Consider the following 25,575-nt stretch of genomic DNA (forward strand, 5'->3'; position numbering starts at 1 on the left):
CCAATATTATTACACTCAAGGTTAACCTAGATTGCACTCAAAATTTGTGTCTGTAACTTATAGACTTTTATCGATTGACAAGAAACAAAAGCTCTTGATGGAAGTGACATTGACCATCAATGCTCTATTTTAATTGATAAACTAATTTTAGATATATAAATACTTTATTTCCCCATTTTAAGACTTATGTTTTTTTCAAATATACGAATATATTAATTAATTTAAATGTTTAGTTGTTCGTTTTAGGAGGTAATTATGCTCCTGTTATTTTTAAATAAAGTGGAGTAACGTCATGAAAGAACGAACTTTAGAAGTTTTTAGGACTGATATGCAGAACTTAACTGGACTGAAGTCTTCAGTCCTAAATAAGAACGGACACACCGTTAGCTATAATACAGTTATTGGTTAAAATAAATCTCAGCAATTTTACGACAGGATCTGTGCAAATCTCTACAAAATCTATAAGGGATCTTTCCCCAGTGGCAATATACACCAAAAATACTTAACATCATGAAATAATAAAAAATAATTAGGGCGGAATGCGAAAGTAAATATCATAAATAAACATAATTTTTGTCTTCCTTTGAAACATATAATATTTAAGAACCATTTTCCTCAAACGATTGCTAAAAATATGCAAACAATCAAGACAGTTAAAAATAAAACGTAAATGTTTTAATGATTTTCTAAAATACAAAAAAAGAAGAAGGTTATTAGTTGAAATTTTATCTATTCCAAAAAACTTTAATTCTAAAAATTTTCTAAAGAGTTTTTAATCTCTTGTTTGTTTTTTTTTAAACTCATTTTTAAACATTCTGTAAAATTATTAAAAATCCCAACAGAAATATCCTCCCCCCTAAGAAAAAAAAACTACGGACGCCTCTCATGACGTATATAATTTGCCTCCCCACTTGCAAATGTATTCCACCGACGATGTGAGTAAATCACCACTTTTGAGTCGCAGTTCATCTAATGGAGAAGTTAAGACATACTAATAATTACATATGGATATGTATAGAGATGGGATTTGTGTAAGAGCCCAAAGAAAAGGCGGGAGTGAGACATATGGTATTACTGAATAAAGACCATTCTTATTATCAGCAGCCTGTTATATGACTTTGGTTCTTATGCATCCACCCTACTGTCCGCATCTGAGACCAAGTGAGTACTATCTATTCCTGTATATAGCCAAAGAGCTTGGAGCTACAAATTTGCTCTCAATAGAGGCCTGTGAAATTGGTTCTCCGAGATTTTTGCCAATAGGGACAAGGGCTTCTACATAAAGAGCATTATGAAGTTGAATTCTCATTAGCAACGAGTTATCGAACAGAACGGGGCATATTTGGGTTCAATGGAATGATTGTAACACTTCTTATGAACAAAAAATACAAACAATTTCTTTTTCCCAACCTAATATATATATGAGTTTAAATATAATTATAATATTTTCCATGAGCTAATGCTATTTTAAATGTAGGAGGTTCTCCACTTTATAGCAGTTAATAAAAGCTATATTCTATATTATTAAAGCAAAGTTTGTATGTTTGACGACGTCTCATAACTCAGGGTAAGGCCGGGTGCAATCGTTATATTGATGATAATTAACTGAATTGCGGATATTAAAACTAGCTGTACTAAATGAGGAAAAAATATTAATGGACAAAAAAATCCAAAATCCCTGACCTCCCAGAAGGACAAAAAATAGCCAGCCAACTCCAGGTCAGTGAAAACGTTCTAATAAAAACAGGCTATCATTTTGAAAATTTACATTCTCCATGATATGCTTGCTATCAAAATATGATAAATAGCGAATGAAAATCACTGACTTTACGTTATAAAGTCTCAATTTGTTCAAAGCTTAACAAGAACTCATTCGACCAATCAACGTTTAAAACACTGATGTTGAGAGAAAAAAAACAAAATAATCGTCAGCATACAAGAAAATAATACACTTTTTTGTCAAATTCTCTCTAATAGTTGAATTAAATAAAATGTTGCAGGTTGGGTTAAAAAATTCAAAAAGATTACTTACTTAAAGTCAAACCATGCATCACAAGAGTAGAAGTTTATTGCGTTCTCATGATTCATGAATGAGGCTCATGATAGGTTAATAGTTAAGAAGAATTCATTTTGATAATTATTCAAACAATATTAAAACAAAAAAAAATACATAGTTGTAATAATCCACTACAAAATATGTAGATATTATGATGTATTTTACAAGAACTTGATACTTGTGAGCGGGATATTCAAATAAAGTAGATTAAAGAACTTCGTACTTTGATGAAAAAGAAAGAGAAGGGGGGAGGGTCTGATTAAGAGTCCTTTGTTGTATGGTCAAAAACTGAACTTCCTCCTTAGTCCTCACTACAATTCCCACCCTTCATAAGCACGGAGATGTCCTCAAATTTCCCAAGAATATTTGAACGAAGTGGAGACCCGGAGCGACTACGTGGCGGAAGTGGCCCTCCTCATAAAGGTCATAAGATATCCTGTTTCCTTCTCGTTCTTTTATTTGCTATAGTTTTTCTCGCCGGGATCCTTATATTGTCTCTCAGACAAAGTTCTTCGGTAAATGAAGAAAAAGTGGAGGGCCAAAAGGCAACAGTTGTGGAAAGTGAGTTGAGAACCCCTGCTTATACGGAACCTACAATAGGTAGTTCAAGTTCCATCGCTACGACCATAACAGAAGATAATGGAGGTCTCTTTCTGGATTTGAAGGCAGAGGAACTGCGTAGCATTTTGAAGAATCAGAGTCAAGAGGCACTCCAAATTGCTCGAGATGAGAAATTCCGCCAAGAATATCAAGACTTTCGATTTCACAATGTTTCTGTCCAGGACTTTGCATTAACCGCTGAATTTATTCGTAATCGTTCGAAGTCGGATGCGCTTCACTTTTTATCTAACAAGATGAAGTCTCCTGTGAAGAGAGTCGTAGAATCACTTGCTATGAACGTTGCTGTGCCTTCCGATAAGAAAGATGATTTGCCTCAACTCCTCGTCTTTGATGAGCCAACAGTCTATGAAAAAAAAGATGAAAGAAATGCGAAATCAACTGGATGATTTACTTCGTACAATCCAGGGATTACCGGAGGACATTACCCCTCAAGAAAATGTCCTAGAATTTCTTAAAATCAAGCCCCAGTATACTGAAAACCAAACTAAGGAACTTTTAGGGCTTGAAGATGCTTTTGTAGGAAAATTAATTGAGATGAATGAAATTACACCAATTCCTTTTTCAAGAATGAATGTCGAAGGGGATCCATGGTTTGTGGTCTTAATAATACTGAGTGCTACAGTGATAAAGTAAGATGTGATGGTGTTGTAGATTGCTCGGACTTTGCTGATGAACTACAATGTTCTGGATGTGAAACTTTTCTTAATATGGGCTACTTGGGGATTTCGAGAGAAGATAAATTTATTTGTGATGGTGTCTTTGACTGTCCAAATGGAGAAGATGAAATGAATTGTGGAAAAAATTCTTGTTCTCCTGACCAATATTATTGCGCCGATAGTGACATCTGTATTCCCTCTATTCACCGCTGTGACTTAAAGAGGCATTGCCCTGATGGAAGTGATGAAAAAGACTGTGTTTCTCTTTGGCCAGAGCCTGTAGATCCTGAATATTCCAATGTTATCTCTCCTCACGCTAATGGTATTTTGCATTGGAAAGTGAATGATACTTGGAAAGTGCTTTCATTATCAAATAAGGATAAAGATGCATTCATTGATGCAAGATCAGGGGAAATATGCACAGAGATCCTCTTACATAACGAAGGGGTTTTACCAAAATCCCACAAAATTAAATATTTTTTCAGAAGTCCAGATATCAATGTTCCGCCCACTTCAAGAGCCCATATTTCAATGAAACCTAATATTTCAGAGTTTGACTTAATTAGACGTGAATTTCACTTTGGTGATGTACCGAATGATGCTGTGTATGTCAATCTGGATTGTGGAACAATGGAATGTGGAGCTCGTTCTTACTCTTATAAGCCTGAAATGGCGGACATAGGTGATTTCTTCAAACAGAGAATTGTAGGAGGGAGTGAATCTGTTCCTTTCGATTGGCCTTCAATTGCTGCAGTTTACATTGGTAATTATTATTAATACGTCCATGTTATATTGAATTGTTATTATATATTTTTTAATGTTAGATGGAATACTACTATGTGGGGGCACTGTGATCGATAAAAATTGGATTTTAAGTGCTGCTCATTGCTACAAAGGCGTTAAGGAGGGTAAAAGTGTTGTAGAAGTGATTGTTGGAATGTCCAGGGTTGATTCCCGTTCTCCGTATACTCAAGTACGCCAGGTCCAAGAGATCATTCACCATGGAAATTTTAATGGAACCTATTTGACACATGATGTTGCGCTATTATATTTCGAAGAACCAATTTTATTCAACGCCAAAGTGAATCTTGTTTGTTTAAATGATGCTCCTGTATTACCCTCGGTAGGTGAACACTGCATTACAGTTGGTTGGGGCTCAACGCATGAATCAGAAAATAATGTTAACAACGAAATGCTTCAAGTTGAGGTTCCAATTAAAAATAAATGCATACAAGGATATAACCATTTAGATCATCAAATTTGTGGTGGATTTCCTATTGGGGGTAGAGATGCCTGTCAGGGAGATTCCGGTGGTCCTTTGTATTGTGCAAGTTCTGGCAAAGATGGTTATAATAAACACTATTTGGCTGGAATAGTTTCACATGGAATTGGCTGTGCTAGGCCTGAAACTGATGGGGTTTATGTCCGCATAACTTACTATCTTGATTGGATCAAAACTATTATGAATGTAAAAAATGAACAAATCAATACTCTTAGAAGTCGAAGGAGTGCAGATTCGCAATCATTCGAAAGATTCGTCTCTACAGCCAATAAAAATTACCCTGACGTCTCGTTTGTTTATAGGCGCTTGAATAAGAATTGTCCGAGCGGTGTTCGTTGTGATAACAATCGATGTATTGCTCAATCACAAGTTTGTGATGAAAGGTTAATTAATTATTCTTTAAAAAAAATATTTTAACATGTTTATTACCTTTTCTATTAGGTTCAACTGTATGGATCGTAAGGATGAGCTTGACTGTAAGCCCAATGCAGTTGGTCAAAAATATTATGCTCCTGGCTATTGGGACAGTATTTCAAATATATTTCCTACAATTACGACTGAAAAAATAACTGAGATCACTAAAGTAACATCAGAGCCCACGTCAATATTCACTCAAAGTCCTATAGAGGATATGCAAATATATTCCAATCCTAAGGTTCGTTTTATCCTTGTCAAAAGTATTTAAATTTAAATCATTATTACTTTGATTCTTTTGTCAGGAATGTGAAGATGGCTTCTTTACTTGCAAGTTTATCCAGGAATGTTTGCCTATGGACATTAAATGTGATTTTAAAAAGGACTGCATGGATGGTTCAGACGAAACTAATTGTCTATGTGTAGACTACCTAAGGAAAAATGGTTCTCAAATTTGTGATGGTATTTCAGATTGTCCAGACTCATCTGATGAATTGAATTGTGAAACATGTGGCTCAGATGAATTTTTTTGTGATCTTTCAAGTAAATGCATTCCCAAAAAGAAGGTCTGTGATAAGATTATTGATTGCAAGTTTAAGGAAGATGAACGTCATTGCATCACCCTTGTTCCTTATACTCAACAAGAAGGGATTAAAGTCCTGTACTCTGAGGAGCGACCTATAAAATTTAATCACGGGTACATAGCTCTAAACTATAAGGGAGTTTGGAGTCCACTTTGTATAGCCAATGTTTCTTCCTGGAATTCTGAAATGAATGATCGTGTATGTAATTATCAAAACTCTCTTCGATCAGTGGATTTTAATTATGTTAAAGCAAATGAATTGAAGGATAGCGATTTCTTGAGCTCTCCTCTCCGGGTCGAGAGAGAGGATGGCTCTCAAATAGAAGCATTAGACGAACCTAGTGAATTTTCCATGTGTGAAACAGGTGTTATTCAATCCTCCTGTTCTGAAACAACGCGCTGTGGCGTTCACCCAATGTATAGTAGTGTGAAAGATTATGAATCAATCGAAAAGATGGATGTTGAAGGCTTGTTTCCTTGGCAAGTTACTTTATACCAAGAGGGTCAGTACATGTGTGGGGCCTCACTCATTCATAGAAATTGGATAATGACCTCAAAAGAGTGTTCTTCTAAAATGAAACCATCAAGAAATTATGTGGTAGCTCGTATGGGAGGTTTTCGAAATGGACGTTTCTTATCTCCCCATGAGCAAGTGAGACAGGTGATTCAATTCACCCGTGTTCCCCATACTGGTATATCTCTTGGAACTTTTCGCAATGCAGTAGATTTGGGGAAATATGTTAATCCCGTATGTATACCCTCAACAAACTGGTTTCCTTTTCGTGGTCAATGTATAATCAGTGGCATTGATCATCGAGCTGGAATATTGAATCGTGGAGTTAAAATGAGCGTAGAAGAAATTTGTGAAATCAATACAAGTTATGATTATTCTGTTTGCACAGAGCTTGTAGACAAGGATGAAGATGTGTGCATGGACAATTGGTCTGGTACATTATCTTGCTTGGATCATTCTAATCGCTATTATGTTCTTGGTGTGTACCATACTAGTAATGGTGGGTGTGAAAACCCAGGAACTGGCGGAAAAAGAAATGCATTTCCAACCAAGTTCCGTAGCGTGTCCACAGCTACAGCACGCGATGCTATCCGCAAGATTGTCAGCATTTTTAACACAAACGTAAGTATGTGGCATGATGTAGATGACAACTGTGCGACACATCGATGTCCTTTGGGAAAGTGCTTAAAATCTAGTGAAATCTGTGATGGAATACCTCATTGTGGAGACATGTCAGATGAAAGAGAGTATATTTGTGGTGATAGACCAATTGTTAGACTCAACGATGCATCCTTATGCTTGCCAATCAACTCAACTCATTGTGGTTGTAAGAAAGACCAATTCATGTGTAAAAGAACCCGGCTGTGCCTGGAGAGAAACGCATTCTGTGACGGTGTCGACGATTGCGGTGATTCATCTGATGAACCCAGTGGATGTGGTGATTGTGTTACAGCGCTACGGACTCTGAAACCAGAGTCTATTTGTGATGGGAATATAGACTGCATCATCAAGGGATCAGATTCTATAGGATCTGATGAAAGTTCAAAACAATGTTGTAATTTGAAAAATTCAATCCAGCCCTTCCGATGTGTCTCAGGGAATATGTTAGAATCGGCGCATAAAAACTTGAGCATAAGTGATGATTGTGTGGACATAAGTTCAGTCTGTGACCATTGCAAGGGGCATGCTCCTGGTGATTGTAGGAATGGTGCAGATGATGAAGACTGCCTCTCGATTTCCGCTCGAGACTCTTCCTATACAGAAGATGTGTTCGGAAGACCCGAGTCGCGCCCACAAGGATACCTGCATTATATTGCGTACGGAAAGAGGTACTTGTATTGTGCTGGACAACACTTTTATGGTGTGCTGGAAAAGGATTCTGATCTGAGAATGAAGGCCGCAGAGATTCTATGTCGAAATGAAGGCTATTACTATAGTGGTCAGCTCACGTTTCATCAAACTGTTGAGAAGCACTATGTATTTTCTTATGAAAATGAGGACTATAAGTCATGCAAACTTGTTTATATTGTGTGCGGAAATCGTCCTACCCCAAGTTAAGTTTTATAGAGTGATAGTTTTCCAATTATTATGTTATATGTAGTTACTTCTTTTTTTTAAATTCTATTTTGATATATTTTAACGTTCATAAATTTGTTTTTTATTACAGTTTTAAAAATAAAAATATATTTCTATTGTTATAGTGATGTCACTCTCAGAAAGTACAAGTAGTAATATTTTACTTATTTTTCGCTTTGACAAGATATCTTTCTTACAAAATCAGGCTCATATATAATTGCTGTTTTCTGAATTAATCATTTATAGGTAAAAAGATCCGATTAAATGTATACAGAGGGAAGGGCAAAATTAAATATAGTAATAGTATAATACTCCGTCGAAAACTACATTATTTGAGGATGGGGATATTGAGGCTGTGGCATATACATTGGCACCGTAGCTTCACCGTTCATCGCAGCAGCAGCACTAGAAAGAAATTATGAATTGTGAAGGGAAAATACACAAAATAAAATATTTATTTACCTTCCATAGTGAGGGTGAGGTTGAAGATCATTCGCTAAAGGCGGAGTTGGTGGTGGAGCAGAACTGACAAAATTGATGGAGTCATTAATGTTACCTGGAGGGCCACCACCCATAGAAGTAGAGCTATTCATTTCACCAGATGTTGGTGGAGGAATATATGACACTTGACTCGGATCATTCATCGACTGATGCATTCCAGGATGTGGGGGAGATGGAATGTATGAAACTTGACTTGGATTACTCATTGATTGGGGCAGCATTCTAGCATGGACTTGAGGAGGGTGCATGGAGTATTGAGGAGGGAGTCCATAATGGTGTGCTTGAGAGTATGGAGGAACATTCATTTGTCCATACATGGGAGCAGCATGTGGGGGCGGTAGTTGTTGAACCATCGGAACTTCTCGCATCAATTGATGATATAAATTAAGGGCATCTACTAATTCTGTACTGAGTCTTGTCAACTCTGCATGTTTCCTATCAACAACTTCTAATTCTGAAAATTGATAATATTTATTAAATGAAATAAAAGAACCCCACGATTAAATAATGAATTACCGGCATCTATTAGGGGTCCCATTGTATTTACTCTTTCCTCTAATTCAAGAAGTACTGGAGGATCCGACTCTAATGAAGTAGGATCTGCATCATGCAAAAGATTCAATACTTGATCCAACTTTTCTTCGCTAATCTCTATTTTTTCATTGGTCGTACTCGTATTAATAGTATTCACTTCTACTTCATCATTAAATTGGACAGAGCGGCGTCTCTTTTCCTCCCCAACGCTGTCATCCAAGTCTGTAGTTACAAAGTTTGAAGGGAATAAACCTTCTCCTCGATAATTAGATCCCTTCCACCAATTCGTATCAGAGTTATCCAAAATTAAAACTGTCAATAAAATTAATTTAATATTAGAATAACATGCTCTCTGGATCATCTGTAAGATGAGGAATGAGTCTCACCGATTTCTCCTGCTTTAAACGTCAATTCATTATCGTCCACGGCTTCAAAATCATAGAGAGCTCTGGCTTTTAGTTTGGATGAAGAAGTTTTAACTACGAGGGCCTCCTTGCTTCCTATATTCAAATTTTCATCCGTCGTTGAAGGATATAAGGAGGTGGATCCTTTTGCTCCACTATTATTGTTATTACTCAAGGACTTGCTGGATCCACCCCCCTCCACCAATGACAATTGTATTGCTTTTGCAATATCATCTTCTTCCTCTTGGCTGAATACAGCATTGGGATTGGGATTAGAGAGCGCCTGCTTCTTCCGAACATCCTCTCCTCCCGAAAAATCCACTCCCTCTTGCTTCAAGGAATTGTATAAGCTCGGAATTAGGCTAAATTGACTCTCCTTCTTAAAGTCTCCTCCGCCCACTTGCGAAGCACACCAGAGACGATTCTGAACCTTGGGCTGAGATTTGCTAAGTATTTTCCTGAATTCGTTTTCAAAGTCTCTTGAGGCGACTTCAAGCATGAAGGACTTGCCGCAGTTGTTGACACAGGCGTCCAGGAGCTAGGGAGAGAAAAGAAAGAGTCATGGAGATCCTCTTGAGAAGGATTCCTACCGTAATGCATTGCATGACCACATGGGGGTCTGGGTGGTTCAGCCGCTTACTCATGGACTTCAGGCATTCCTTGGAGCCATTGGGTGTGGCCTTCACGCGATCACAGAGGTCCATAATGAGGCCCCAATCCTCCCGCTTATTCTTCTCATCCGTCACGCGCTCCACCTCTGTGTCAAAGAGGAAGAGCTCCCGAACAAGCTACCCAACATCGATCCACCAATAACTAATCACCACAAGCACAAAACCTAATTTGTACAGAATCCAGGAGGAATTCAATTACAATGTCAATTAACTCTTATAGTATTATACAACTCAATATGTGACAAGTTACAACACCAGAAAATCAAAAAGGAATTCGTCAGAAACGACCTATGGCTAGCTTAGTAATTACTAATTACTATTACTTAAAGTGAAAAAACCCGATTTCATTAATAAATCCCCTTCTTCTAGCTACCTTATGAACTGAACTGATAAAAAGAGAGAGAGAGAGAACAACACTCACAGCAAACAGAAAGAGAAACAATGAGAGAAGGCCGATGTGCTCGATCCCAAGATAAAACAAAAGCATGACGTCACTTGACATTTTATACTTCAAACTTGAGGAACATGGCCGGATTGACGGGATTATAGAGAAGCTAAAGCCGAATTTCTAGGGAATAGTCTATGACTCAATCATAAACGAAAATGACGTCATATGATAGCAGGTAGCTAAAAAAAATATTGCTTAAAAGTTATAGTTTTAGCAAATAGCTATATATATATGTTGTGTACAAGTAGAGATATCTATACAAGTTATATCTTGTATATATAAATTGTACAAGTTACAATTTCCTTGTTTTAACATGCATTATTTAATTACAAGATGGATCATTTTAATGATCAACTATATATTGATACTATCATTTTATTTTGATCTTTTAAAATTGCATGGTTATTATGTATCTATGAGGTAAATAACTGTGGATATTTGAAGTTTATAATGTGCCCAAGAATACTTATTTTTAATCATTTGTATTGAAATAGTGAAAAATTACACTATTAATATATTTATTATCCATGGAATATTCAATTTTTACAGGATCCTCATCCCCAGTACCCTAAATACTTTATTTAAAATGATTCATTACATTTTTTTGGTCGCAACTTGTACAACTTGCTTGTACAAGTAATAACTTGTACAAAATCGTAACTTGTACACAACATAGAAATATGATCATTCTTATGCCAATGTTCTTCATCTTAAGACATCGATAACAAATAACATAGCATGAATTCCCTCATGAAAGCAGCATGGATTCCGTCTCGCGGCCTCAAAAGCATTCCTTTTATCAAACCCTATTATCCACCTCGTAAAGGTACAATGAGAAGTGAATGGCGCTCCAAACAAAATCATGTTCTACCCATTCAGACCATGGGTCCACCCGCAGAGTTTACCAAGTTTGACGTGGGATTTGATAAGGCTCTTCAATTTTCCTCACAGGTGGAATCTCTTAAAACAAAAGGATTCAGGAGGCACTACAAGGCCTATGAGCCTCCTCAAGACATTGATGCCCTGGTTTTAAGTACATTAAATGAGGTCTATACCCTTCCTCAGTCCACCGTTGCGGATCAAGTGTCTTTAAACAAGGATTTAGTCAAAAAAGCTGAACTATTAGAGGTTGTTGCAATATTTCATTTTTATATTATAAATCCCTACTAATTACATTTCTTTATTTCCTCTTTTTCTCAATCTGTACACGACTCATATCACAGTCTCTCGCAGTCAAAACAAATCATAGAGTTCCTAACTCTTTTCTCCATTTCCTTACAAATGGTCAACATCTTCTAGAGTTTTATCGTACTCCAGTAGACATGAAAAATTACTATGATAGACTTTCCTCTTCATCTGCAGAATTACCCAAAAATATCTATATACAAAAAGAAGCAATCAGATTCGATCCAAGTGATGATCATCCACTCCATAAAGTCTCCGCATATCCTCGCTCATCCACTATTATTATGAATCCAGAGTCGAAACGCAAATTCAAAGGCGTTCAAACAAAGCATAGTCCCTTTGATGATAATACAAGGGAATTGGATGACTAAAAATCTCAAGTGTTCATTCTCTCGTTACCTTGTACCTTTCAAAATAATTTTACGTTTAAATTGTATAATTCTCTGATAATTAATAAATTATTAGTCACACACAGACTAACTCAAGTGAATAAATCATCAATATAATTGGGCATTAGAATACCTAGGCAATAATTAATCTATTTTGAAATTAAATGTTCCTTGTGGTTCAAGTATACTCATACATTTGACTTGCAAGAGTATTTACTCAATTACCGTTTACAAAAAATGCTTAAGGATTAAAGAAACTTATGTGGAAGTGTTGAGCAGTGATACTTGTTACGTCGTCATATTATAAGTTTTAGATTAATAAATATAGGGAGATTCTATTAACATTTTACTCTTAGCTAACTGTAATTGTGTGAATATCTAAGTTAGTGGGGATATTATATGTAAAGAGTAATTTGAATCTTCCACTTATGTCTCGGAGTTCAATAATTTTAAACGTATATTAAACGTAAGTTCACTATCACTTGTCAGCTCTATGGGATGACCAGAAAAAACGTTTATCGGCATTGGAATTAGTCAGAACTTCCTTTTGCTTCAAAGCTGTGAGATCCATTTTCTCCTTTCTCTCTTTCGTTCAATTTAGATATCAATTTGTATTTGTGTAGGTTTTCCCGGGACATTAAGGATTTAAAATTAATTAAGAACTCTTCTGCTTAATATAAAACAAAAAATAAAGACCATAAAATATTAATAATTATTATCATATTGGTTTTATGATTATAGGGATTATATAGAAACTCTTCTTTCATGTGATGAGAAAGTAATTACTTTATTATCGGTAGGACGCCGAACTCCTATCCTAAAATACACCCCTGTTCTAAGGTTTTACAAGTAAACTAATGGGCCAAAATACAGTTAAACTTTTCCATCGCCGTGTTTTTATGCACCAAGGAACCCTTCAAATATGCTATAATATACCCCAGCCCACGGGTTGTGCAGGTGAACTGTTGGGTCCGAGTAAAGGAACATTTATCTGTAGCCGCTGCTCCCCCTTAGCATCAAGAAACCCACCTAATATCTCAAAATACACCCCAGCTCTTAGGTTGAACAGATGAAGTGCTGGGCCAAAATACAATTTAAACTTACCGCCGCACAGTGTTTTATTTCCCGAAAAAACTGCCAAAATTAAATTTATTGATTTTATATTTTGATTTTCATGATTTACGTTTTAATTTGAGTTTTATATAACTTATTGAGCGAAAAAATATTAGCTTCGACTGATTTGATATGATTTTTAAAGCATTTATTTTGATATTTATGAAATTAATTGAAATTTAATTTATTTTTTGATACAGGAAATAAATTTAATCTATTTAAAATAAAATATTAAATCTAATCACCATCCGATGCATCATTTACTGTATCAATGGTCTAGAGGATGAGAACATGTTAAATTTTGCAGTACACTCTCAAGCAAAATCCTTATTTTGGAAAGGTGCGCAAATATGTACAGGCTTTGTTGTTGTTTTTCATACTCTTCATTGATGATGTATCCAACTAACCTCAGTGAGGTTTTTTGTGCAATCTTATTCTTCTACACTAAAAGGCTAGTTATATAAATAATTTTATGTAGGTATTTAAATCCTAAAAATAGTAAGATTAAAAAAAAATAAATTTTTATTACATAATATATAGATATAAAATTGAAGAAAAATTACTGTAACATACTTACCTTTTACGAATGTATTGACATACTTTTATTTAAAATTGTGAACGAATTTATGAACAGTATTTAGCTTTAAAGTGATTGTATATTATTATATACTTATACGTATAATATACTTACGAATTAAGTTATAAAAACAATTTTCCTGGTCATTAAATTGTTTTGTAATACGTGAACAACAAAATATTACAATATATACACATTTTTATTTGATGTATGAAAAAAAAAAAACATAAATAAATAATATCAATATTTAGGGTTTTGAGTATTTTTTCTGTTAAATCAAGCACTGTGCACCGCCGTCTTTCTAGGCATCAAGGAACCCTTCTAATATTCTATAGTACACCCTAACCCACGAGTCGTGCAGGTGAACTGCATTAAGACACATTAAATTTCTCCACCTCTTCTTCCCTGAGTATCAAGGAACCCTCCTAATATCCCAAAATACACCCCGGATGTCAGGTTTTACATGTGAAGCGCGGGGCCAAAATATAGTTTAAACTCCACCGCTGCCGTGTTTCTATGCACCAAGGTCCCATTCTAATATTCTATAATATACCCCACGGGTTATGAAGATAAACTACTGGGCCCAAGGCATTTTAAATTTATCCGCCGCCCTTCCCTAAGCATCAAGGAACCCTTCTAATATCCCACCCGGTCCTCAGGTTGTGCAGGTAAAGTAATGGGATTCATGGTAGTTTAAAATGCACCGCTACACCATTTCTAAGTACCAAGAGCCCTCTCCAATATGCTAGAATACACCTCCACCTACGGGTTGTGCATGTGAACTGCTGGACCCGAGGTAAGTTAAATTTATCCGCTGCCCCTTCCCTGAGCACCAAGGAACCTTCTTAATATCCCAAAATATACAACGGCCCTCAGGTTGAACAAGTGAAGTAGTGGGATTCAAAGCAATTTAAACTACACTGCTACTCCATGTTTAAGCACCAAGAACCCCTTCCAAATGCTATATACACCCCCGCCCTCGGATTGTGAAGACAAACTATTGGGCCAAGTCATGAGCATCAAGAAACCTCCTAATATCCAAAACACACCCCAGCTCTATTTCGTACAGGTGAGGTACCAGACCAGTTTAAACTGTACCGCCAACCCATTTTAAAAACCAAGAACCTCTTAAAATATGCTTGAATACACCTGCTCCCACGAGTTATTGGGCTGCTGGTCTCTGAGGTAGTTTAAATTCTTCCACCACTGCTTCCCTGAGCATCAACGAACCCGTCTAATATCCAAAATAACCTCAGGCCGTATAGGCGATGTGCTATTCAAAGGCTGACATAGTCAAGAGGACCCAAACTTGTTTCTGGAGCAATATAAACCTATATGAAAAATTTCAGCAAAATCCATCCATTGGTTCGCCCATGATTAAAGAACATACAAACACATAGATATTCACATTTAATATAAAGATAGTAATATATTAGTAACATTATGATTTAACACTATTTTTGTTTGTTCTATTTGTCATCTTATCCTTAAACTCCCATAGACTACCATACTACATCAGCTAAAAAAATGTCAACATCTGAGACATGAGTGGCGAATTTGTAGTACTCTTGAATTGGAATGTTCCTAATCTGAATTGTCTATATAAAAAAAACACTACAAAAATCAATGAAATATTCAATAATTTAGATGTTCTACTATCAAAATACTAAACTTTAGTTTCATAAACGATAGATTTTACTATTTATTTTATTTATGAAGGGAAACAACAAAATATTTATAAGGATCAAACAATATATTGTGTAACAAGAAAAAACCACAGCACATTTCACGTCTTTAAATCTGAAGGCATATGTTCATTAATTCCATCCTCTTCCTTGACTAGGGCCCTTTCCAGTATAACACGTCCCTCCTTATATCTTTGATTCTCTTCGGTTGCGAATTCATAGACCCAACCCAGCTTTATACTACAATTCTTACAGGAGACATCACGTACCATATGTCGTCCAGTCAACATGACCCTGTCTTGTATTTCACTGAAATGATAGTAAATTTAGTTTGTTGAAATTAAAAAATAAATTGTGTTTGCTGGAGGCCATTTCTCTCCCTCCCCCCTAGATCATTAAGAATTAGAGCCCAATGCTAAAATATTAATATATACCCCCCCCATAAGTCTGCCTTTAAAGATACGAATAGTTCAATAAAACAAGAGTATAATTAATATTTGAAAGTGTATATATATTTCTGAAAAGTTGAACTTTTTTAAAATTACAGAATACAATTAATATATTATGTAGAATTTCTGAGTAATTATGATTTCGCACGCGACACACCTGATGTTTAATTATCACTAATATCATTAAGTTATTTGCAATAGAATGAGTAGTTTTTTTTGGTTTTTTTTTTATAAGTACACATCATCAGTCAGAATGGAATCTAATCGTGAAGCACTTACGGTCGCATACATATAATGACTTGACTATTTTATAACATCTTTTATGCTGCAAAATGAAACTTGTAAGAAAATATTATATGTAATTTTTTTAGGGAAAAGACAAAGAAAGGAAATGGAAAAATAATTAATATCAAATATGACATAGATAATATTAAAAATCGAATATGAAAGTTAGGAGAGGGGCCTAAATGAACCCCAGTAATTCCATCAATAGAGCTAGAGAGGGAGAAGAAGTGATTAGTAAATGAGAGTGGAAGGATTACCTGTAGTTCAAATTGACGACTTTGTTAAAAAGAAATGCTCTACCCGTGGCTCCCGTGAATCGTGTGGATATTAACTCGGATCGATTCGTTAAAAAGGATTTACAATTGTTGCAAAGGAAAACACGGGTTCCGCCCAAATGCTCCAAAAAGATCCGCCCCATTATTTCAAGATGAATTCCTTAAAATATGACTTCCTCTCTAATCCCATTTGACACGACGAGTACAATCATTTTTTTTATTTATTCCAGCAAGACGACGAATCCCTCAAAATGTGTTGTCCTTCCTCCTGACAAAAAGTAATAATGCATTGGAATTTATGACTACGTAACTCAAAAATAATATTTATAAATTGTCTACACATACATTGAAGCTTTGATTCTAGCTTATTTTCTTATAATCAGCTCACTTTTTAGCTATTCTTCTCTCGTCTTTATGCTAACCATATGGTAACATTTATTGACGGGTGACTTTAGTCAGGGATATAATGAAGAGGGATGAAGCACGTCCCGAGATTGAAAACACAGAACCTTGTTGTTCCTGAGGGGAACCTTCAAATTAGTAAATCTTTGATATTTGGCTGATTTTGGAGACAAGCCAAGGAGCAAAGTATAGGACTTTAATTAAACAATAATAATAATTGATAATGTATTAACATTATATAAAACACTAAAAACCAATAATAATACATTCAAGTCTCCAGTTTAAATTAAATATGCATATTATTTTTTTAAATACCCTCACAGTAAAAATAATATTTATCCCTGAATACAGAAATGAAATGCACATTTACTTGCAACAATATTATAGATAATATTAAATACAATAATTTTGGGATTTAGGTACATACTTTTTATTCACTATTTGCTCAAGGATCACTTTGCCTCTTACGTTTCCTATTTTCTTGCACATTAACAGAGGGACCATAGCTTTTAACTATGAAATTAGACGTTTCTAAGCTATTATTTCAGTCAATTTAAAAATCATCATATAAATTTATTACGCATCACTTATATACAAGGTTCGTTCTATATATTATTCTTCCTCTATCCTTATTGATGGGGAAGAGAGCAAATTTTGCAAATTTGAACTGATTGGTATACGAGACATAAGAAAAAATAAATTTTTTAATTTTCGTAATCATCTCTTGGTTCCACATTATAGTCTTCCTACCCAAAAATAACTTTCAAATAAGCTATGACGTTATGAATTTCATCAACAATCTTAACTTTATTTAAACTCACAATTGAATATACATAAACTTTGACACTGGAAGCTTCTTATGATTTTGATAAGGATAAAAACTATGATCTTGCTCTAAAAATAACCTTAATTGGATGTTTGACAAACTATTGAGTTGATTGGAGGAGTGAAACGCGTCTATTAGTTCATTCCATAATTCCAATGATTTACTGTGTCTGACTTCAGAAGATGCCCAATTGGTATTACACCTTTCGCAAGATTAAGGAGCGTGTTTCGGGTACAAAGACTGACGGAACTATATCTTTTTTGGTTTCCTTCTTTTTAATCGACCATGAAATGTAGAACGGCTGGATTGGTTATCCCATGGGTCGTCTTCAATGTCCTTATTCAACAATGTAGTGAGTCCATACTTGAATTCTAGTAGGTGTCCTATCCTTTCTACAGATAGCTTTAACCCATAGCCTCCAAAGATTTCGCAGTGTCTCTTCCACTCCTGCAGCTTACGACAGCATTAATCAGAGAGTAGGGAAAAATCCTTATAATGCAAGTCCACTTCGAATGTCAAGTAATGTTTAAATACTGGAATATTTTCATGGAGTCCTCAGATGTCATTCAAGCTCGTTTCAAGTCCATTACTATAATATATGGTCCATAGTTTTAATGCTTTTCCTGAGTCCACAATATACTAGCTTTGGAGTTCAAGTCCAGTCGCAAGACTTATTTATGTAGTCCAAGTCAAGTCTCGAGTCTTTAATTGTGAGATCGTCTTCAAAATATGGGTTCAAGTCCCATTTGAGTCGCAAGTCTCGAGTCCAAGTGCCCACCTTCAGCAATAATTGACCATTGTATCTTAAATTATACATTTATTATTATAATAACAATTAACATTTCTCTTTGGTGGATTATTCAGAAAAAGAAAAATCGAATAATAAAATAATTTCTTCGTTCCCCCCAGCAATTTTAGAGTGTGAACTATGATGGTCTATGCGTGCTTCATCCCTTTTTATTAGATCCCAGCTTTAGTTTATAAAGTATGTATTTTCCAGATTCGAATTAATATTAAATCAATTAATGACCACAAAACTTTATTATATTACATATATTTTTAATTTATTTATTTAAACTTAATTCATTATTAATAAGAAAATGATTAAGTCCAATATCATGAAATAGTTCACATTAAACTCATTTAATTGTTCACTTTAAATCGTTCATCCTTCACTTTTTAAACGACTTTTTGTTGAAGGATGAACGATTTTGTTACGTTTTAAACAATTTCAGAAAAATAAGACGCTATCATAGTAAATCGACAAACTACACCGCCAACTTTTAATAAGGGGGGGGTCTTTAAACTACAACTTACTGGCCACATCCGAATCTGGCATGCCCTTTCGATGTGCCCCAGCCCTCATACTACATAATCCGACCCACTAGGTAGTGGCAAAACTTCTCCCTAAAATCAAATTGAGTGATGCATCTATATTTGTTCTTAAGTTATGGTCGAGGATTATGCATTTTTTTGACGTTTTGTGTTACTTTGACCTCTCAAAATTTAATGGTCTCTTATTCTGGCCATATCTAACCTTTGTAGCGAGTTTGATTAAAATCAATCTGTAACTTAATTCCGTAATTCTGGTGACTAACATAAAAAAACTAACTAACTAACAAGCCGGTATGTATGTGTATAGATAGCAAAAAAACCTTTAAAGCACTCGATAAGAAGAAAAATTGAATTGTAACACCATGATACATGTACACATAACGTCAGCAAGTAGATAATTAAGTGCCTGTTCCAACAAATTTCTTCATTTTTTAATTATCTATCTACATAAGTAGGTCCTTCAAAACGTTGCAAAATACACAACAAACAAAATAATCCTTAGTTATTGCAGTGCCTTAGAAAAGGAGAGTTTGGTCATCATGCGCGCCATCTAAAGAGAAAAATATGAACCAAAAACGTCAAAACTTATATAAATAAATAAAGTAAAACTGAATCAAATACTTAATTATTTAAAAAATTAAATATATTCATAAAAAATAATATACAAATAAACAGAGGATTTACAAATTAAGAAACAATTTGCCTCATTTTTAAGCTTTTGCTCGCATTACTTACCACTAAGACATTTGAGGCACCTTCAAATAATATATTTTTATCTCTTCCATCCATTATAGCCATTAATGTGTAATTTCTCAAAAAAAATCTCGGAAAGAATAAAGGAAATCCATGGTCTCATTATATTTTGATATTCAACGCATACTGAGAGTAGCAGAGCGTCTTCTAGAAGTGGTGATGGTTATAAAGAACAATATTGGGCGTAACGCGTTACAAAAGGAACGCGTTACTGTAATACATTACATGAGGTAGTAATGGAGTAATATAACTCGCTACTAAATATGTTACGGTAATATTATTACAGTTACTGAGTCCGGTAATGCGCGTTATAATCCGAGCTGTCTCGTAGGCGAGGTGTTTTCGAAAAAACAACACAGGTGCAACACCCTTTAATAAAGAGGAGAAGAAGACGGGTTTAAATCAACCCAAGAAGAAGACAATTTGGTTTGGAGATTTCAAGATAGCAACAACGAAGGATAATTCAACATTTTCTAAATGGTTATACTCGCAATATTTTAAATTTATCAGAGAAATATACAAGAACCTCAGAGGAAGGTGCACTCTATGTGCTGGTGGGAAGCCTGGTTTAGACTTATTACTCTACACAGAAGGTATTATTGTGAAGAAAAGTATTACTTTCAAATGCAAGTAATTAGTAATATGAAATATATTAGATTTTGGAAGTAATTTGCCCAACACTAATACAAAAAAATGGCGTTCATTTGTAGGGAAACATAGAACTTTCACCTTAAAATATGAAAAGACTGTAAACTTAATATATTTTACATTAAATTTAAAAATACCTTCAGCAAAGTATTTACGTCCTCTAAAGTAACAGAATTGAAGTCTAAAACTTCAAAACCGTCTTCTCAATGTCCTTAGACTTGGTAGAGCAAATCCTTGTTGAAGCAGAATCTCGTATCCTGTGGTACAACAAGCCATTCGTAGCTGCAATGCTTTTTTATGGTGTAAGGAGACCAGGCGACGATATTTTTTTGTATTATTGCACAGATAACGTAGCTGATCGTAATTAAATATACGATGAATTGCCTCATTCATTTTGGTAATATGTATGTATAGCTATGACCAAAAAAACAATTTGTGCCCATTCTATCTAAAGAATGAACAATCCCTGTGACATACTCCCCTGAATTAGGCTGGAATTCGTTAATTTATGTGGGACACTCTCGTACATCAGGCTTCAATTCAATAGGTTGAGGAGCCGTTTTTTGGAAACTGGTTCAACTATTAAAAATACAATTCAGTGTTAGTAATACATATATACAAATTAAATTTATGTAAACAATTCATACATTTTATAAGATCATTTGATGTAATAAAGTACCTGTTGAATTGGCATAGGAGTTTTAAAGGAGTATAAAACGTCCTGGTTCTGTGTCATTTTCAGATAAAATATGTCCAACTTCTCCATCCTGAGAAAAAATTGTAGCTGGATACTGAGGTTTTGAACAAGAACAAAAGTCACTTCTCATAGCTATGGGCTCAAATGCCCACAATCAACTCTGGGGTAGTTGAGAAACTGACATAAGAGAAGAGTCTTTGACATGCATCATTGATGAAACCAATCTGACTGTTATAAACGAGGGGAACGAGCCAACTTTTATTATTTTTATTATCCAACTGACATTTGAACCATCGATATCACAATTGGGAATCAACATGCATTCAACAAGTTCAATATAACAGGGTGGCATGTAGATCTTAAACCATCAATGTCTGACCATAGAAATAGTGTTTTTGGATTTGGCAAAATACATACCAATCGCGGAGCAATCAAGATATTTAGAAAAACTAACAGGGACATCTTAAGGTCCGACCCAGAGTCAGTACAATTACTGGTTATAGGTTCAAATCCAAATGTTATTGATGAGTGTGCCGAATTGCTTAACAAGGCTATCAATATGGCATTCGATATTGGGTGTCCAAAAAGAAAAACTATCAGAGAAAAATCAAATCCCTGGTGGACCAAACATCTTGTCAGCCGAGTTTGCTGAGTTTATACCTTATATAAACTCAGCAAAATCGAACCAAAACGTCATTGTAGTTCCCACAGAGATGAATGCCTTATCACAAATAATGCTAATCGTTCAGCACTTAGAAAAGAGCAGAGAGAATCAAGGAGGAATTTCTGCAGCAAAGCGGAAGGTCCAAAATATATCGCTCAACTTATAAGATTTCAAAAAATGACGTACAACTCTATTGGTCTACTCAATACGGATCAAGGCTACGTGCAATAACTTGGCGAATCACAAAAAATACTCATGGGAATTCATTTCTCACGTACGTCTTCTGGAACATCCATGCAAGTAAATGATTTTAACATAGACTTCTTGGATAGCAATAAGGTCAGGGAATCCTTAACTCCTTTGGCTCATACAAAAGCTCGGGACTTAATGAAGTGAAATCTGTTGTACTACAACAACTTGGTGACAGCATCGTCACCTATATCTCAGAACTTTATAAAGTCATCCTCATCAATGGTTATACCCCAAGACGCTGGAGAGAAATAAAAGTAAGTTTTCTTACAAAACCAGGTAAAAAGGATTAAAGCCTGGCCAAATCCTTCAGACCGATAACTCCTTCTACTTTATGCTTAAAGGACTTGAACAGATTTTACAAAGGGAAGTTGAAGAAGTAATTCCAAAAGCACCCTTGAGAATAACTCATACATTTCGATCGACACCAACCGAAGGAATGAAGGCAGTTTTGGGTATTGTTCCTCTGGACATATGCATTCATGTACAGGCAACGAAATCAAGATGGAGAACGAAGCATTTCTTTCGTGATACCTGGGATAGAATAGGTAATCTTCCAAATCGTCATGGGCATCGGTTCTATAGTGATAAAATACTTATACTAGTCGGAATGGATCAACCAAGTGACTACATAAAAAGTAATCGTATTTGGTTAAATAATAGTCAGATTAAGAATCCTGACACGACCATCTATACGAACGGGTCTAAAGACGAAGACGGAAAATCTGGGGCTGGATGGGCCATCACCAAATGTGATGCATAAATTGATCCTTAAATGGCTTCTCAAGTACGAAAAAATACGGAACAATGTAATAATCAGATCAGATCAGACTCCCAATCAACAATTGCTGCAATCTTTAATTCACTTACTACTATTAAAGAAGTTTTAAAATGTAAAGAAACCATCATCAAAGGAATGAGTGAGAAAAAGTTACATCTAGAATGGTCCAAAGGCCTTTCTGACATTTACAGAAAATGAATTTACAGACCATCTTGCGAAGATGGTACTGAGAGCCAAAGCCAGTTTACTATTGGGACGCTTCCAACCTACATAAAGAAGGTAATTCATGACTTCTTCTTTCAATATTGGTGTGACCAATGTAAAAAAGATCAAGGTATGAAACATACATATACTAGAATTGGATAATTTGCACGGGATTGCACCAGGTATTAAATACCTCCGTTTTCGATTTATTGAATGAAAAATATATTCCTCGTTTAAGTGAGCAGAATTTAAAAATGCAAACCTTTCCGTTCGTAGTTTTTTCCGCCTCAAAACACGTAAACAAGCCTTATTTTGGTGTAAATCTTTTGGAAAACAAAAAAATCCGATATATATCGTGCATGGAAAATGCCTATTCCGGCATCCAAAGCAGGTATTTTCACACAGAAAAATTATTGTTTGTAAGAAGCAATAACTTCTATTCTTTTAAACTACTAACTAGGGTTTTATAAATATGTTTACTGAATGAGCTGACGTTTCATCTGTAGAATGCCAAACTCTTCTTAGGTTAGACTGGATAGCTAGAGATGTCATGCTTAGGCACTTATTTATTGTGAGAGTAGAAAGGAATAAGGTAGACAAGTCAATAAAAAAGTCTGTAATTAAGGGAGACAGGAGACGTTTGGAATATCCCATTTTTCTGGTTCTAGGACAATAGGCCGAAAACATTTTTGCCGAATAAACATTTACCGAATTACATTTTGCCAAACAGACATTTCGCTGCAGGTCTATTTGTAATAAAAGACCGAAAAATTATATTAAATTTATTGATATATACCAGGGGTCACTAAACTTTTTTACTGCGGGTCTAATAAATGAAAGAATGACGAGCGTGGGCTGCATAATCATTCTGTTTTGTAACTTGTAAATGACAGATTCATTTTTAATAAAATTTCTCGTGAACAAGTCTTGCTTGAGTTTCTAAACTACATTTCATGGACTTATAATTCTCAGAGAGTAATGCTCCAGAAAACTTTTGGCAAATGTTTTGCTTCATTGTGACAATGAAGATTGTACTCTTTCAAAACTGCAACACTTTTGCTAGATATTAAGTAGTCTATCTTTCTGGTCCTTTGTTTCTACAAAGAAATACTTTACTCCCCACTCTTCTTTGAAATCGCGACACTTGGTGTCCACTTTTCACTTTTTTAGAAGCCATAATCAAGAGTGAAGGAAACGGGATCTCAAAATGAAAGAACAGGGACAATATATAATTCTGGGATACCCAAACAGAGATGGAGAAAATGAATATAGCTCCTGCTGGTACTACATGTGTACTGAATATATAATTCTTGAAATGGATAGAACAAGACAAAGATACTCTATAGTTATTTAAAAGATAATACGCATAAAATGGAATTGGACTCCCACCAAAGACTCAAGAGTTTACCAAGTAATATTATTAACTAATTTTTACTATGAGAGGCATGTGAAAATTAAATTAATGGGGGAGACTTATAAGGATGTCACTGGGCTCCATATTCTAATAATTCATACTTGAATTATTCGCTTTAAGCTCACTGAAGAATCAAGGTTTCTGCGGAAGTCTCCAAAAGGACGGTGGCGTTTGGTAATGCAATTCCAACTTTATTTGAACATTCTAACATAAAAACAACGAAAGCTCCCGTTTAACCAATACAAAAAAAAGTGGATGTTTACATGAAATTGTGCAACAAATGCTTTGACTATTGACCACATTAAATTATAATTAATTATTTAAATGTATTATTTCCTAAAAATATTAATTAAAAAATGCATTTAAGTATTTAATATATAAAAATTAAATTCGATTCTTTTTTAACTTTATTCTCCAATTTGGTTTCCTGTTGAATACTGGTTACCCGTGACCGACGACTTGAGGGTGTTGAAGAAAAATGTGTTCCCATAAATCACCAAGAACATGAAAAAGTGCAACAAGGCCACGTACGTATTTCAGCAGGACGGGGATTCGGCTCATACTGCTAATATTGTACAAGAGTGAATTGGAAGCAACATGAACTTCAGGTTCAAGAACCTTCGGCCCTCTCACAGCCCAGATCTAAATCCACTGGATTACTCCATTTAGTGGCAAATTTAGAAAAATGCCTGCAAAGTCCGCCACCCCAATATTGAAGAGCTCCGTTAACCAGCATTAGAGGATCATATAAAATGGCTCCATTGCCAATTTGTGCAAGGGGTTCCATAGGCGGTTGAAGACTGTCATTGAGGCTGATGATGGACATACTCAGAATTAACGTACATTGTTGTTGCAAAAAAAATAATATAAAATTTTCTATGTGCAATATCATCCTGATCAAATATGAGTATTTTAAGGACTACATAGAGACAGGTCTCAGGTACTTATAAATGCGGCGGTGGTAGAGTTTAAACTACCTTGGGGTCCAGTGCTTTACCTGTAAACCCTGAGGGGCAAGGTGTATTTTTGGATATTAAAAGGGTTTCTGGATGCTCGAAGAAGCGAGGGCTAAAGAATTTAACCTTCCTGGAGCCAGAAGCTCTTTTGCACAATCCGTGGACCTGGGTATATTTTAAGGGGTCCTTGATGCTTAGAAATATGGTGGCGGTTGAGTTAAAACTTGCTTGAGGCCTAGCGCTTCGCCTGTACAACCTAATGGTGTATTTTTGAATATTAGAATACATTTTTTATGCTTAGAGAATCTGCACCGATGTAATTTGACCTACTTCCGAACCTAGCCGATCACCGGTACAACCTGTGGTTTGGGTTGTGTTATAGTATATAATAAAAAGGTCATAAATGATTAGAAACGTGCCAACTTTTTT

At 35.2% G+C, this 25,575-nt stretch overlaps 4 protein-coding genes and 1 long non-coding RNA gene across 5 annotated transcripts; 3 read left to right on the forward strand and 2 right to left on the reverse strand.

Moving 5' to 3' along the window:
* Positions 1 to 3,241: 3,241 nt before the first annotated feature.
* LOC121130003 (serine protease ndl) lies at positions 3,242 to 7,844 on the forward strand. The gene is made up of 4 exons (XM_040725688.2): positions 3,242 to 4,096; positions 4,158 to 4,998; positions 5,057 to 5,270; positions 5,335 to 7,844. The coding sequence occupies exons 1-4, from the start codon at positions 3,265 to 3,267 to the stop codon at positions 7,681 to 7,683; spliced, it is 4,236 nt and encodes a 1,411-aa protein (XP_040581622.1). The 5' UTR covers positions 3,242 to 3,264; the 3' UTR covers positions 7,684 to 7,844.
* A 74-nt stretch (positions 7,845 to 7,918) lies between these two features.
* Positions 7,919 to 10,254, reverse strand: LOC121130004 (signal transducing adapter molecule 2). Its single transcript, XM_040725689.2, has 5 exons — positions 9,731 to 10,254; positions 9,123 to 9,678; positions 8,719 to 9,048; positions 8,164 to 8,656; positions 7,919 to 8,106 (listed from the first exon to the last, which is right to left on the reverse strand). Exons 1-5 carry the CDS (start codon positions 9,842 to 9,844, stop codon positions 8,025 to 8,027), a joined length of 1,575 nt encoding a protein of 524 aa, XP_040581623.1. The 5' UTR covers positions 9,845 to 10,254; the 3' UTR covers positions 7,919 to 8,024.
* A 663-nt stretch (positions 10,255 to 10,917) lies between these two features.
* On the forward strand, positions 10,918 to 11,924 carry mRpL50 (mitochondrial ribosomal protein L50). Its single transcript, XM_040726081.2, has 2 exons — positions 10,918 to 11,387; positions 11,483 to 11,924. Exons 1-2 carry the CDS (start codon positions 10,998 to 11,000, stop codon positions 11,813 to 11,815), a joined length of 723 nt encoding a protein of 240 aa, XP_040582015.1. The 5' UTR covers positions 10,918 to 10,997; the 3' UTR covers positions 11,816 to 11,924.
* A 3,241-nt stretch (positions 11,925 to 15,165) lies between these two features.
* LOC121130338 (protein yippee-like 5) lies at positions 15,166 to 16,544 on the reverse strand. The gene is made up of 2 exons (XM_040726094.2): positions 16,200 to 16,544; positions 15,166 to 15,517 (listed from the first exon to the last, which is right to left on the reverse strand). The coding sequence occupies exons 1-2, from the start codon at positions 16,358 to 16,360 to the stop codon at positions 15,310 to 15,312; spliced, it is 369 nt and encodes a 122-aa protein (XP_040582028.1). The 5' UTR covers positions 16,361 to 16,544; the 3' UTR covers positions 15,166 to 15,309.
* Positions 16,545 to 17,193: 649 nt separating this feature from the next.
* Positions 17,194 to 19,459, forward strand: LOC121130339 (uncharacterized). Its single transcript, XR_005868693.2, has 2 exons — positions 17,194 to 17,797; positions 17,861 to 19,459. It is a non-coding gene; the product is annotated as an uncharacterized lncRNA (long non-coding RNA).
* Positions 19,460 to 25,575: the final 6,116 nt, after the last annotated feature.

This window comes from Lepeophtheirus salmonis, chromosome Z (genome assembly GCF_016086655.4).
Source record: "Lepeophtheirus salmonis chromosome Z, UVic_Lsal_1.4, whole genome shotgun sequence".
In the NCBI taxonomy this organism is placed as follows: domain Eukaryota; kingdom Metazoa; phylum Arthropoda; class Copepoda; order Siphonostomatoida; family Caligidae; genus Lepeophtheirus; species Lepeophtheirus salmonis.

Bases quoted from the DNA above. Each gene is read 5' to 3' on its own strand.
- LOC121130003 (XM_040725688.2), top strand. From the start codon at position 3,265: ATGGTTTGTGGTCTTAATAATACTGAGTGCTACAGTGATAAAGTAAGA. The intron at 4,097-4,157 runs GTAATTATTATT...TTTTAATGTTAG, and splicing joins AATTGCTGCAGTTTACATTG to ATGGAATACTACTATGTGGG. The intron at 5,271-5,334 runs GTTCGTTTTATC...TTCTTTTGTCAG, and splicing joins AAATATATTCCAATCCTAAG to GAATGTGAAGATGGCTTCTT.
- LOC121130004 (XM_040725689.2), bottom strand. From the start codon at position 9,844: ATGGACCTCTGTGATCGCGTGAAGGCCACACCCAATGGCTCCAAGGAA. The intron at 9,049-9,122 runs GTGAGACTCATT...TTTTATTGACAG, and splicing joins GTTTAAAGCAGGAGAAATCG to TTTTAATTTTGGATAACTCT. The intron at 8,657-8,718 runs GTAATTCATTAT...ATCAATTTTCAG, and splicing joins GGGACCCCTAATAGATGCCG to AATTAGAAGTTGTTGATAGG.
- mRpL50 (XM_040726081.2), top strand. From the start codon at position 10,998: ATGAATTCCCTCATGAAAGCAGCATGGATTCCGTCTCGCGGCCTCAAA. The intron at 11,388-11,482 runs GTTGTTGCAATA...CTCATATCACAG, and splicing joins AAAAAGCTGAACTATTAGAG to TCTCTCGCAGTCAAAACAAA.
- LOC121130338 (XM_040726094.2), bottom strand. From the start codon at position 16,360: ATGGGGCGGATCTTTTTGGAGCATTTGGGCGGAACCCGTGTTTTCCTT. The intron at 15,518-16,199 runs GTAATCCTTCCA...CTATCATTTCAG, and splicing joins GTCGTCAATTTGAACTACAG to TGAAATACAAGACAGGGTCA.